The 14,311-nt window shown below is 42.1% G+C and overlaps 2 protein-coding genes across 4 annotated transcripts in view; one reads left to right on the top strand and one right to left on the bottom strand.

Moving 5' to 3' along the window:
• Positions 1 to 1,852: 1,852 nt before the first annotated feature.
• LOC143418881 (uncharacterized) lies at positions 1,853 to 10,404 on the top strand. Its single transcript, XM_076884495.1, has 2 exons — positions 1,853 to 6,469; positions 9,658 to 10,404. The coding sequence occupies exon 1, from the start codon at positions 1,877 to 1,879 to the stop codon at positions 3,179 to 3,181; it is 1,305 nt and encodes a 434-aa protein (XP_076740610.1). The 5' UTR covers positions 1,853 to 1,876; the 3' UTR covers positions 3,182 to 6,469; positions 9,658 to 10,404.
• A 2,936-nt stretch (positions 10,405 to 13,340) lies between these two features.
• The window catches only part of LOC101464683 (nidogen-1), a 37,122-nt gene continuing 36,151 nt past the window's right edge, over positions 13,341 to 14,311 (bottom strand). For all 3 annotated transcript variants that reach the window (XM_076884493.1, XM_014411193.2, XM_076884494.1), the window contains one exon: positions 13,341 to 14,282. In XM_076884493.1, the coding sequence (XP_076740608.1) occupies positions 14,164 to 14,282 (119 nt within the window). In that variant the 3' untranslated portion in view covers positions 13,341 to 14,163. The remainder of the gene's footprint in view (positions 14,283 to 14,311) is intronic.

Here is a 14,311-nt window from a genome sequence, read left to right on the forward strand (position 1 = left end):
ATATAAGGAGTTACAATAGTCCAGCTGGGATATAATGAAAGCATCAATCGCCCGTTCAAAGTTTTTAAAAGATAAAAATGATGTCACCTTGGATAAAAGCCTCAGTTTGAGGAAAGACCGCTGTACGACTGAGCTAATCTGTTTTTCAAAGGTGAACTTGCTGTCAAATATAGCCCCCAAATTTTTGATAAAAGGCTCAAGACTGTGCAGGTTAAAATGGGAGGTGCTAGGATTGCCGCTCGGTCCAAAAAGATCACTTCAGTTTTGTTCTCACTGAAGTTAAGGAAGTTAGAGGCCATCCGGGATGTAACTTCACCGAGACACTGAAGTAAGGGTTCTAGTGAGGCCGCACTGTTTCCCTTCAGCTGAAGATAGATCTGAATGCCATCAGCATATGAATGAACAAATGTTATATTTTCTAAAAATGTGCTTGTGTTTTTGGCATTTCTAACTTAGAGGTTTTTTAAATATTCTACTTTATTCAGCATAAATGTATAATGTATCTAAGCGGGGAGACTCTTCACTTCTACTGGTTCCACATACATTCACCTACAGACAGCACTCAGCCTCTAAAACCCTGGATTCATCTTCAGCAGGTGGGTGCTGCTGGAGTCAGCTGATGACTTTTAGATTCATCTTCTCTGATTGGATGATCAGAGCTGACACCTGTCTGTAGTGGATCCTCCCACATGTTATCAAAGCCCTAACTATTTTACTGTTCGTATGATGCCAGTTCTGCCCTTTCTCTGTCTCACACACACAGAGACATATTCAGCTACTTTCCACCTGTGAACTTCAGCATTCAACAGTCCTGCACACACTCTCTGTGTTTCAGTTCACACTAAAGGTTTGGTTGTTGACATGTTCAAGTTCAAGGTTCTTTATTTGTCACATGCATAGTTATACAAGTATAACACACAGTGAAATGTAGCCTGACACGCTCCTCGACATGTGCAAAAAAATTGGGGGGGAGGGGGTGTAGAGGAAGAACATCATATATATGTATATATATATATGTAGTACATACATTGGGTGAATGTGCAGTAGTAGCAGCAAGCAGGTGAATTCTGTACATTAATATGAATAGACATCTGACTATTTTACAGGATAGACAATATATATATATATATATATATATGTAGCACAAATGAACCAGCTGCTAGTTAACGAGAGACACCCGGAATGGCTAACCGAAGGCCGGACGGTCCTGATCCCCAAGGACCCCAAGAAGGGGCCGGTCCCCTCCAACTACCGACCAATAACCTGCCTCAGTACTACATGGAAGCTCCTGTCAGGCATCATATCGGCTAAGATGAACAGGCACATGGGTCAATACATGAGTGGGACACAGAAAGGAATTGGCAAGAATACCAGAGGCGCAAAACACCAGCTACTGGTAGACAGAACAGTCAGCCGAGACTGCAAGACCAGACTGACCAACCTGTGCACTGCCTGGATTGATTACAAGAAGGCCTATGACTCAATGCCCCACAGCTGGATACTGGAATGCCGAGAATTGTACAAGATCAATGGGACCCTAAGAGCTTTCATCAGGAACTCAATGGGGATGTGGCGTACAACACTAGAGGCCAACTCCAAGCCCATAGCACAAGTTACCATCAAGTGTGGGATCTACCAAGGAGATGCTCTGTCCCCACTGCTGTTCTGCATAGGCCTGAACCCCCTCAGTGAGATCATTAACAAGACTGGCTACGGATACCGACTACGGAACGGAGCAGTTGTCAGCCACCTCCTGTACATGGATGACATCAAGCTGTATGCCAAGAGTGAACGAGACATCGATTCACTGATCCACACTACCAGGCTATACAGCAATGACATTGGAATGTCGTTCGGACTGGAGAAGTGTAGTCGGATGGTAACAAAGAGAGGGAAGGTAGTCAGAACTGAGGGGATTGAACTACCAGAAGGCAACATTGCAGACATAGAGGACAGTTACAAGTACTTGGGGATCCCGCAGGCGAATGGGAACCATGAAGAGGCCGCTAGAAAAGCTGCAACCACCAAGTACCTGCAGAGGGTCAGGCAAGTCCTGAGGAGTCAGCTGAATGGTAAGAACAAGATCCGGGCCATCAACACTTACGCCCTGCCCGTGATCAGGTACCCTGCTGGGGTAATAGGCTGGCCAAAGGAGGAGATAGAAGCCACTGACATAAAGACAAGAAAGCTCCTTACCATGCATGGAGGGTTTCACCCCAAGTCCAGCACCCTGAGGCTGTACGCTAAGCGGAAGGAAGGGGGCCGGGGACTGGTGAGTGTCAGCACCACAGTCCAGGATGAGACAACGAACATCCAAGAATACATTGGGAAGATGGCCCCAACTGACCGAGTGCTCAGTGAATACCTCAGGCAGCAGAAACCCAAGAAAGAGGGGGACGAGGAACCATCATGGAAGGACAGGCCCCTGCACGGTATGTACCACCGGCAGATAGAGGAGGTGGCTGATATCCAGAAATCCTACCAGTGGCTGGACAAAGCTGGACTGAAAGACAGCACAGAGGCACTAATCATGGCAGCACAAGAACAAGCTCTGAGTACAAGATCCATAGAGGCTGGGGTCTATCACACCAGGCAAGACCCCAGGTGCAGGCTGTGTAAAGATGCCCCAGAGACAATCCAGCACATAACAGCAGGGTGCAAGATGCTAGCAGGCAAGGCATACATGGAACGCCATAACCAAGTGGCCGGCATAGTGTACAGGAACATCTGTGCCGAGTATAACCTGGAAGTCCCGAGGTCAAAATGGGAGATGCCCCCAAGGGTGGTGGAGAATGACCGAGCTAAGATCCTGTGGGACTTCCAGATACAGACAGACAAAATGGTGGTGGCTAACCAACCGGACATAGTGGTGGTAGACAAACAGAAGAAGACGGCCGTAGTGATCGATGTAGCGGTTCCGAATGACAGCAACATCAGGAAGAAGGAACACGAGAAGCTGGAGAAATACCAAGGGCTCAGAGAAGAGCTCGAGAGGATGTGGAGGGTGAAGGTAACGGTGGTCCCCGTGGTAATCGGAGCACTAGGTGCGGTGACTCCCAAGCTAGGCGAGTGGCTCCAGCAGATCCCGGGAACAACATCGGAGATCTCTGTCCAGAAGAGCGCAGTCCTGGGAACAGCTAAGATACTGCGCAGGACCCTCAAGCTCCCAGGCCTCTGGTAGAGGACCCGAGCTTGAAGGATAAACCGCCCGCAGGGGCGTGCTGGGTGTTTTTTTATATAACTATGTTAACAGAATAAGTTCAGATTCTCTTAAAAATAATAACACTAAAATGTTAAGGACTTTTTGAGAACCCCAGCACAGACACATCTGAGGGATAAATATTCTTTAATCGTAGATGAACTCAAGCAGAAATATCGATGAAAGCAGCCTCTCCCAGCTGTCTCAGTGTGAGAGGAGGCTACAGCCTGGACAGGTCCCAGTCTGTCACAGGGCTAACACACAGACACCCATCCACACCCACAGTCACAGCTGTGGGCAGTTAGCTAACCCCACTAACCAACCCAAGTCAGCTTCCCTTTTCTCATTTAAAGACATTGATGATAAAAGGTTAGATCGCTGATGTGCACAGAGTTTGTATCTTAGGATGAAACAATAAATAAACTCAGTGATATTGTGACTTCACACACGCATTAGTATGAGCAACCATTAATGAATGAAACTAAAGTTATACAGACCTTTTTGATCTAAACAGGGATTTTTCTTCATGCATTCATTTATGATGATAGTTTTTTATGTTCAGTCAGTAAACCTCTGCTCCTAAATGGACCTGTGAGGATTTGGCAAACATAAACTTCCTCTTAATTATACACAGATCAGCAGGATGCTCCTTTTATTAATATTCTTAACTCAAAAACACTGTTGGGAACTTTTTTAAATTCACTGAATCTGTTTGCGTACGTCCTTCACGACTGTTAAACTTAGAAAAACCACATAACTGACATTATTCCTTGTGGACAGATGTAACATGGTGGACTAATATACTGACTCATCCCCATTTTTGCTGTGGACTGGTTTGTTTGTGTGTCACAGTTGCTGGTTTGGATTAACTGGAGGCAGATGTGTTTGATTGCACTGATGTGCGGCTCTGTGCAGGTGTGTCATATGGTCACATCCTTTAAATGTGTTTACGATGGACAGTTTGCTGTGTTAATACATAATTATACAGCTACAGTTGTATAATTAGCCTAGACTCGAACAGTCACACGTACACGTGACACACAAATTGCAATGGGACAGCCCAATACAGCCACCGGGACAGTCTGGTTGCATATTCAAAAATTCATTAAAAATCATTCTTGATAGTTGATGTCCAGCTTTCACCACATACCTCTGTGCCAAGTTTCATCCAGATTTACTGTAATATTCCTCAGAAATTAAAGGACATTTATATTCAATTCTATACGATTACTTAAATATTGCATCGTATTCAAAAATTCATTAAAATTCATCATTAATAGTTGATGTCTAACTTTCAACACCGTCTTACTCTGGGCCACCTACTGTACCTCTGGGACGCGTTACATCTCAATTCGTTGTAATCTTTAGCAAAAATTGAAAGAACAATTATATGTCAAGGCTGGCTCTGTGACACTAAATAACAGAACTCAGGGAATAATCCAAAAGGCGGTTTTATTAAACAAAAGCAACATACAAAATATCCCTAACCCATACTACATAACCTAAAAAGAAACATAGTGGAAGCAAAGGGACACTTAGAAGCACAAGAAAACAATATTATACTGAAAGGGCAAGAGACACAGCCCAAACATAATCCACAACTAAAACGCCAAAAGAACAAGTCATCCCACATAGCAGACGGGTCTGGCCCGGATCTGGTATCAAGCCAGCACTGCTGGCTGACTTCTGGTGTGGTAAGTGGTATATCATCCAGATATGGGCCAGGCCTGGCATAGATGGCACTGTTTATGTGATGGCATGCCACATCTGGTCTGATTGTGGTTTGGTTTATGTGGCCCAGGCTCATAGAAAACAGGTCTGGCCCGGATCCAGCATCAAGCTGGCACTTTTTCTGACTGACTGGTGTCATGGCAGGGTGTATGTCAACCAGATCTGGGCCAGGTCCGGCAATGATGGCACTATTTATGTTCCTCTTTTCCTACTTTAGTTAGAAGACCCAAATGCCATGTTGCAATACTATACTGCTATGGTAGCCAACGTTTCACATGCAGCTTTGACAGGTTTGTGAGTGTACACTTTATCCAAAACCTAGTGACTCATGTTTATCACTGGGTGGCTGTAGCTCAGGAGGTAGAGCAGGTCACCTACTGGTCGGAAGGCTAGTGGTTTTATCCCTGGATCCTCCAGTCTGCGTGTCAAGAGTGTGAATGTAGTTAGGAAGCAGTCAGTTTAGAGAAAGTGTGTGATTGGGTGAATGTGACATGTTGCACAAAGCACTTTGAGTAATCTGGGAGAGTAGGAAAGCGCTATGTAAGAATCAGCCCATTCACTGTCTGAACAGTTTTGTCATGTTACTTTTGCACTATTATGTTCCGGCACATGTTGTTATTACATGGCTTGATTAAGGTACACATTAGGCTGACAGATCTGGGCCACCAAAGGGCCGTCATTCTTTGCGGTACGCAGGCCATGTGTAAGCACATTGTGTGGGACAGATCCAGGCCATACCAATTTTGCTATGTGGGATGAATTATGTAAAAATAGAAACATCATAAAAATGAAAATGAACATAAAGTAAAATGTACTGAAAAGAACATCAGTATGGCCATCATTATTTGCTTGGAAAGTCTAAAGTTCCATGGCTTTGAACAGCCAGAGAACGCAATGCCCAGCTTAGAACGACTAAAAGTAACTTCTTTTAACATTCTGTCATTCTGCTTCTATATCAAACATCCACTAAAAATAGTCATTTGGAAAAAAAATTCGCCATTTTTCAGCAGTTTGGGTTCTTCTGTTTATAGGGGCTGTAGGGGCTCTATCCGCCTTAGTGCAGCTGCCGTACCATACTGTAATGCAGTAAGTTAGCAGGCTCTCAATGGGTGAGTGGTGGAAGGTCAGCAGTGGATGTCTGGGATGATTGTATAAAGGCTGAGCTGTAATCCATGAAGAGCATTCTGCCACTGTTCTAGGTGACTCAGCACCGAGTGGAGGGTCGTGGCGTCTTCTGTGGATCTGTTTGTGCGGTATGCAAACTGGTGGGGGGCGAATTCTGGGGGGAGGTAATCCTCGGTGTGCTGAAGGACTAGTCTCTCAAAGCAGCCATCCCATCCTTTAGACAGGATGGGATGGCTGCTTGATCCAGTGAGAGGTTGAAGATTCTGGTGGAGATGAGGGTGAGCTGGTGGGCACATGCTCTTAGCACTTTACCACGTACTCCATCTGGACCGGCCGCCTTCCTGGGGTTCACTGCTAGGAACACACATCTGACATCGTGCTCCGTTACAGTGAATGGAGCGGTGCAGGAACCAGGTGAGGCTGAGGATGGGAGCAGGGCTGAGGCAGATGAATGCTGCTGTTGTGGTGTTTCAAAGCGGGCGAAGAAGCTGTTTATTTCCTCTGCTAGCTGCACACTCAGGTTTTCTGTTTTCACAGTTCTGCCTCTGTGGTTTATGTTGTCTATTATTCCATGCCACACCTCTCGTGTGTTGTTGCTGGACAGGTGGGACCCCTTTTCAGGTCAGCTCGAGCAGCTCACCTGACCTAAAGTTGGCATTGTGGGCTTTGAGGAGTGTGCAGACCTCGCTGGTCATCCAGGGTTTTTGGTTTGGGAAAACCTGAATGCTTTTGTCCACAGTCACATTTGCAATACAGAACTTGATATAGTCCAGTACTGATCCTGTGAAAGTTTCTAATGCAATATATTATACTTTACTAATGTAACACTGCATGCCAAATCAATTTCGAAAATATCTGAATTTTGTATTGAAAAATGCAGGTTTCTTTCAGAATTTATTTTTATGTTATCAAAAATGTATTAAAAGTACAAGCATGTAAAATTACAAGAATGCAATCAAAAAAAATATGACCAAACAAGCTTAATTTACAGTTTACAGTTTGAAATACAGAACATAATGAAAATATATAAATAACTACCTATTCGTACCCTAAAGCAGATGACTCGTAAGCTGGAGAGGAAATGGCGTGTCACAAATTTAGAGGATCATCATTTAGCCTGGAGAAATAGTTTGCTGCTTTATAAGAAAGCCCTCCACAAAGCCAGAACATCTTACTATTCATCACTGATTGAAGAAAATAAGAACAACCCCAGGTTTCTCTTCAGCTCTGTAGCCAGGCTGACAAAAAGTCAGAGCTCTGTTGAGCCAACCATCCCTTTAACGTTAACTAGTAATGACTTCATGAACTTCTTCACAAATAACATTTTTATCATTAGAGAAAAAATTACCAATAATCATCCCACAGATGTAATATTATCTACAGTTACTCTTAGTACCATTGATGTTAAGTTAGACTCTTTTTCTCTAATTGATCTTTCTGAGTTAACTTCAATAATTACTTCCTCCAAACCATCAACGTGTCTTTTAGACCCCATTCCTACAAAACTGCTCAAAGAAGTCCTGCCATTAATTAATTCTTCGATCTTAAATATGATCAACCTATCTCTAATGATCGGAGTCATTTTTGACCAGGACATGTCCTTCAACGCACATATTAAACAAATATGTAAGACTGCTTTCTTCCATTAGCGCAACATCTCTAAAGTTAGAAATATCCTGTCTCAGAGTGACGCTGAAAAACTAGTTCATGCATTTATTACTTCCAGGCTGGACGACTGTAATTCATTATTATCAGGAAGTCCTAAAAACTCCCTGAAAAGCCTTCAGCTGATCCAAAATGCTGCAGCAAGAGTCCTGACAGGGACTAGAAAGAGAGAGCAGATTTCTCCTGTTTTGGCTTCCTGTTAAATCCAGAATTCAAAATCCTGCTCCTCACATACAAGGTCTTAAATAATCAGGCCCCATCTTATCTTAATGACCTTGTAGTACCATATCACCCTATTAGAGCACTTCGCTCTCGCTCTGCAGGCCTACTTGTTGTTCCTAGAGTATTTAAAAGTAGAATGGGAGGCAGAGCCTTCAGTTTTCAGGCCCCTCTTCTGTGGAACCAGCTTCCAGTTTGGATTCAGGAGACAGACACTATCTCTACTTTTAAGATTAGGCTTCAAACTTTCCTTTTTGCTAAAGCATATAGTTAGGGCTGGACCAGGTGACCCTGAATCCTCCCTTAGTTATGCTGCAATAGACGTAGGCTGCCGGGGGATTCCCATGATGCATTGAGTTTTTCCTTTCCAGTCACCTTTCTCACTCACTATGTATTAACAGACCTCTCTGCATTGAATCATATCTGTTATTAATCTCTGTGTCTCTTCCACAGCATGTCTTTATCCTGTCTTCCTTCTCTCACCCCAACCAATCACAGCAGATGGCCCCGCCCCTCCCTGAGCCTGGTTCTGCTGGAGGTTTCTTCCTGTTAAAAGGGAGTTTTTCCTTCCCACTGTCGCATGATTGTTGGGTTTTTCTCTGTATCTATTATTGTACGATCTACTGTACAATATAAAGCGCCTTGAGGCGACTGTTGTTGTGATTTGGCGCTGTATAAATAAAATTGAATTGAATTGAATACGTTACTCTCATTCAGTAACGTAACGAAATCTATTCTGTAATCTGTAGTGGAATACATTTTAAAAGTAAACTTTCCAACACTGCTTGTAGATCTGCCCCTGAACAATAGGATTTTACACCTTTATGATTAGAACTACAGTATGGGCAGAAATCTGTGCCATCAGAAACTGAATTTGAATAGTTACATTTGAATTGCTCAGATTGAACTCAATTCAATTCAACTGAATTCAACTTATGGTTTCTGAATGATCGTCACTAAATTGAAATTGAATTCAATTGCTTTGAAACTGTATTATATCCTTTAAAAATGTAGCTCTCGAATAATTTCAGTTTCACTTCTCACCATTCAGTTTCAGTTCCAAAATTCAGTTATTTGGAACTTACATCCGGTTCCGGTTCAAGACTAATCAAGCGGAGAGTAATCGAACTTCGTTTTACCAGCGGACCGAAAGTGGCAATCTTGAGCTGGACCTGGAGTTTCCGAACCATAAATTGAATTTCAAATTAGACTAATTCAAATTCAGTTTTCAAAAGCATTTATTCAAGTTACAATTCAGATTCAATCTGAGCCACGTGATGTTTCTGTTTTATTAGGAGACTGTCTCACCCCAACATCGTCAGACTCATGGCAGTTGCCCGCACTGAGTCCTGCTTTTTGTTGGCAACTGAATACATTCATGGTGCAACCCTGCAGCAAGTGCTTCACACAGACAGCTGCTACTCTAATAGTCTGTGTTATTGAAGGATTCAGCACTTCTTTTGGGTTTTTTAATCCATTTTTAGACAGCGATGAGATCAGCTGCACACTCCACAGAGGCCCAGAGTTACTGTTAATATCAAAAATATAACGCTGTCCTTTGAGATTTTAACATAAGACTGTGAGTGTGATGGATCTAAAACTGTTTAAATCTCTACAGCCTGGTAACATGGAAACTTTAAAAACATCAGCAGAAGGTTTCAGTAGTGTAGTGTGAGTTGTTCTTTTTATTTAATAATAGTCTATATTATCTATAACAGCTACATTCACCCTGGAAAGAAACTAGTGAGGGAGACCATCAGGACCAAGCTGGGTTTCTGGGTCCAGAGGTTTGGAGAAACTTCTTCCCGTTCTTTCATCACAGCTGTCCTGTGCCAGAAGTTCTGTTGACCCACTGAAAGAGGCATCATTTCAGAAACACCAGGAACACTGAAGCTCATCGCATTGATCAAGCAGGACTCATGATCTTCACCAGCAGCTCCCTCACAGGGAAATCTTCAGAGCTCCTCTGTAGGCCCGCCCCAGGAGATGGATAAACCCAGCATTTCATGAACACTGTGATGAGACCTTTGCTTTGTGTAATGTTATAAATACTCGGATACTCCCCAGAGGCTCCGGACTTTTACATAAAGATATTATATTCAGTCCTGTAGAAAGTTATATATTTAAAAAGATATGATCCTCTCTGGTTACTCTGGTATGAATAACTCTGAATCACTTTATGGTAAATAACACACTATCTGCAAAAAACTGTGAAAACTGTGACCTTTGACCTTCATCAGGTTTTATTTAATTGTGTTAGAGAAACTCAAACACGCTCTTCATGCAGCTGAGTACATCAAGTGTTTAAAACGGAAGCTGTGCAGGTCTGAGATACAAACTGAGGTCCTGTTAATGCTGATGTATAGTGACACAGTTACAGGGGTGATTAATCCTTTTGTTTTTTTGTCCTTAACTTTATCAATAAAACAGCTGCAGCTTTCACTACAGCACATGTGGTACTTTAACCTTTGTACCGTTTTCATCAGTTCATTTTGCAGTTAAAAATTTAAAGATGCCGAGGAGCAGCTCAGCAAAACCTTAAAAGAACTGAAGGCAAAAGAAAAGAAATCACAAAGCAGGAACTCCAGCAACACTTGAGGGAAGATGAACAACTTTAATAATAGACCAACGCGTTTCGGCTTGTGGCCTTCATCAGGGTCATAGTAGAACATTTTAAAATTGCTTAAATACAAGACAGGAAACAGAAAAAAATTCCAAATTAACCAGTCAAAACTTCATAGATAGGTCAGCTGACATATAATAGGTAGGTATTGGTTAATTGGCTAAGTCACGCCCAAGAAAATACCGGACTAGATCATTACTGATGAGGAGGAGGGGGGGTGACATAACCCCCATACGTCTGAAAATAACACATGCATGAAATGCATAAGGAGGATGCTATAAATATACACACAGGTTTAAAAAAAAGGGGGGGGGGGGGGGGGTTGAATGGTAAAAGCACGCTTGAATTAGAAAACAAGATTACATCATCACATGGGAACACATTTGTTAAAAGATCCTTATTTATGTCTCTAAAATGTAAAATATCTAAAATTTAGACTTGAATTGTAGACTTAAGATGAGATGTCTGAAGCGCTACTTCTTCTTTGGCTAAAATAATAAGATTAATTAAATAAATATTACTCACGTGAGAGTAATTTAACTGGTTAAAAAAAAGGGAGATGTAGCTCATAAAAACTCTTTGATAGAAAAATCCTCATTCATACCTCTGGGGTGCAGACTCTTAAAACGGAATATCCAAGATGCTTCTCTTTTTTTCCAGATAAAATTTATGTTGCCACCTCTTTGGTTTAGTTTAATGGCTTCTATGCCGGAAAAATAATGGTGAATTTGGATGTTTATCATTGAAGTGTCTTGCAACAGGGCTGGTTAAATCATTCCTCTTGATTGAACTTCTGTGTTCATTAATTCGATCTTTAAGAGGGCGGGATGTTTCTCCTATATATATTTTATTGCATGGGCACTGTATCATGTAGATTACATTGTTAGTTCTGCATGTGATAAAGCCCTTTATGGCAATGGTTTTGTCACCTATAGCGTCTTTGAATGATTTAACATTTTTGGTATATTGGCAATTAATGCATGCCCCACACTTGAAATTACCATGTAGGTTATGAGTTATCAGGGTTTTATCTGGAGTGATAGGGTCCTGGCAGGCTCTAACAAGCCTATCTACCTATTAAGACGCACTTAAAGAAATAGGAAAGCTCAAAAAGGAAGCTAAAGAGCTCCTCAAACACAAAGTGAAACTGGCCAAACAGCAGCTGAAAGAAACATTTAAAGATGCCGAGGAGCAGCTCAACAAGACCTTAAAAGAACTGAAGGCAAAAGAAAAGCAAGCCGAGGACAGGAGGGGATTCTGGAGCAGCCTGCTGAGAAAGAACTGACCCAGCAGCATCCAGTTTGAGGACATCAATAGTTTCTTCCTCCTCTCTCCACCTTTCTTTCTCCCCATCCTTCTTCTTGGGACGTTTGTTTGTTTTTTAAAAACTCTAATCTAAATACATGCACTGAAACACACAAATAAAATTGCCATAACTTGACCTCATGTTGCCTGCTTGTGTGTCTGTGGATGTAAAACAGTAACACACCTCCTGCTCTGTGTCTTTAATTGTAAATAAATGCAATATGTTTTCATTTTAAAATGCAGTGCCAAAAACTTCTGCTCCCACGTCTAACAGGCAAAGGAAGCTTTGGAGCACACTTGTAATCTTACGCTGTCAGAAGATAAACAAATGGTAAATTTACATGGACCTCACTCTAAATGGGTTTATATAAATCTCATATCTACTATGGCAGTGACAAACCTTAGCAGACTCTGTGGGTCCAGCTTGTGAAGCACGAGCGATTTGCTGCTGCACTGGGCTTTCAAATGTCCAATGTTTTTTCTTGAGAACTGAGACCTGACATTTTTTTGTCTGATACCTGACAAATTTTTTCTTGAGACCTGACGATGTCCTAAAATGTACACGGTACCAAAGGCATCCGCAGGTGACAACGTTTCGTCAACATTGTTGTTTGTTGGGGAGGAAACTTACAAACATACAGTACAGCACTTCAGAGTCACACTGCTAGCGATCGAAGATTTATGTAAATTTGACAATCTGAACACACTCTGTACTGTACAGGAGACACGGCATGAGATTGATTGACAATCGTCTACAGCCAATCAGGACGCAGAACACAATGCGCTGTTAAAAAATAAAACATAAAAAAAGCATGCAAAAAAATCCGCAAAACAGCGAGTCTGCGAAAGGTGAACTGCGTTATAGCGAGGGACCACTGTACTTAGAGTGGCTCTTATTTATGCAACACTGATCAAATGAAAGGAGGCTGTCCCACACATTTATTTACAGAGGGGTACATCCTGGAGAGGAGTGCACCAGGTCACCAGTCTACTGTTCAATACAAAGATAGCAGTACAACACTTTATTGTACACACAGTGCAGTTTGGGGTTTGGGTTTTTTTTGTTTTCATACTGGAGAACAATAGCATGTCACACCAGGTCTGTGGATGGTAATATTCAAATGAAATAATGATCTATGCCAATAAAGTTTTACACTGTATTTAGACATTACATGGACCACATCCTAAACATGGTGGCTGTGGCTACAATGTAGCTGCCATCACCAGTGTGTGAATGTGTGTGTGAATGGGTGGATGACTGGATGTGTAAAGCGCTTTGGGGTCCTTAGGGACTAGTAAAGCGCTATATAAATACAGGCCATTTTAAACATGGAAATTCAGCTGAATGTCCTCAATTTATCGAGTTTCGGAGAGAAAAAAAATCCTGATTGTGATTTGATTAAATGGTTTGATGAACATGTTGGCTGTTAGGTCTTCCGTACCTGAGGAAAATGGCTTCAAATAAGCGAGAACTTCAGTTACACCAGTTGTTTATCTTTAATCATCACTGAAAAATGGAGCACAGACTGGAGGTAGAGTTCAACAGGAGCACTGTTTCACACACCGTCACAGCAATCACCATCATCAGGTAGATCTCAGGCTTACATCAGCACCATTTAAACAAGACAGAATACTGTTGGCATATTGGGTAAATATTTACATTCATATAAAAATACACTGCGGGGTTTAGAACAAACAGAATAAATGTTTGTCACAGGCTCCCTGTTAGAGGTCCACCTGCAGAATCACTGAGTATGTTAGTCCTGCCGAAAAGTCACATTTCATCATGTAAGGTTGCTGAGCTATATAATCATGTCATATTGGTACAGTTGAACTGAAGAAATGCTGTATGAAACTAACAGTTATTCCATTTGTTTCCTGTAAATGAAGCAGAAGCACTAACTCACTAGTGTGAAAATCCAGGAGTCAAACCTGAGACAAACCCGTCAAAGCAGGGAAACACTGTTCACAAAACTCGGAGGCACTGTGGTCATCACTAACTCCAGAAGAATATTTGACACAAAAACCTTTTAGAGCACATCTATCAGAAAGCAACAAGCAGACTGAAAGTACACAATATAAACTATAAACAACGGTACCTTGTCACATATTCATCACCCAATCAGGTAAATCTGTGTTTTTCACTTTGGACTGCAACAATCAGCAGATGTGAGAACCAGTGAGGACAGACACAGTGAGGTTTGAACAGCTTTCAAAAGCTCATAAGACTCTAAAATGACTACAGAAATGTTAAAGTTCAAGTAAGAAAAGTTGAAATCGTCCCGTCGTCTTCAGCTCACAGGACCTTCTCCTCGCACTGACCGTCAGTCGCGTCCGGGCAGCGACAGGAGAGCCCTCCAAGCCGTGGCAGGCACAGGTGAGAACATCCGCCGTTGTCAGCGCAGTAGTTATACACTAAAGCATCAAAGGGAAGACAATGCAAC

This window comes from Maylandia zebra, linkage group LG6 (assembly GCF_041146795.1).
Source record: "Maylandia zebra isolate NMK-2024a linkage group LG6, Mzebra_GT3a, whole genome shotgun sequence".
In the NCBI taxonomy this organism is placed as follows: domain Eukaryota; kingdom Metazoa; phylum Chordata; class Actinopteri; order Cichliformes; family Cichlidae; genus Maylandia; species Maylandia zebra.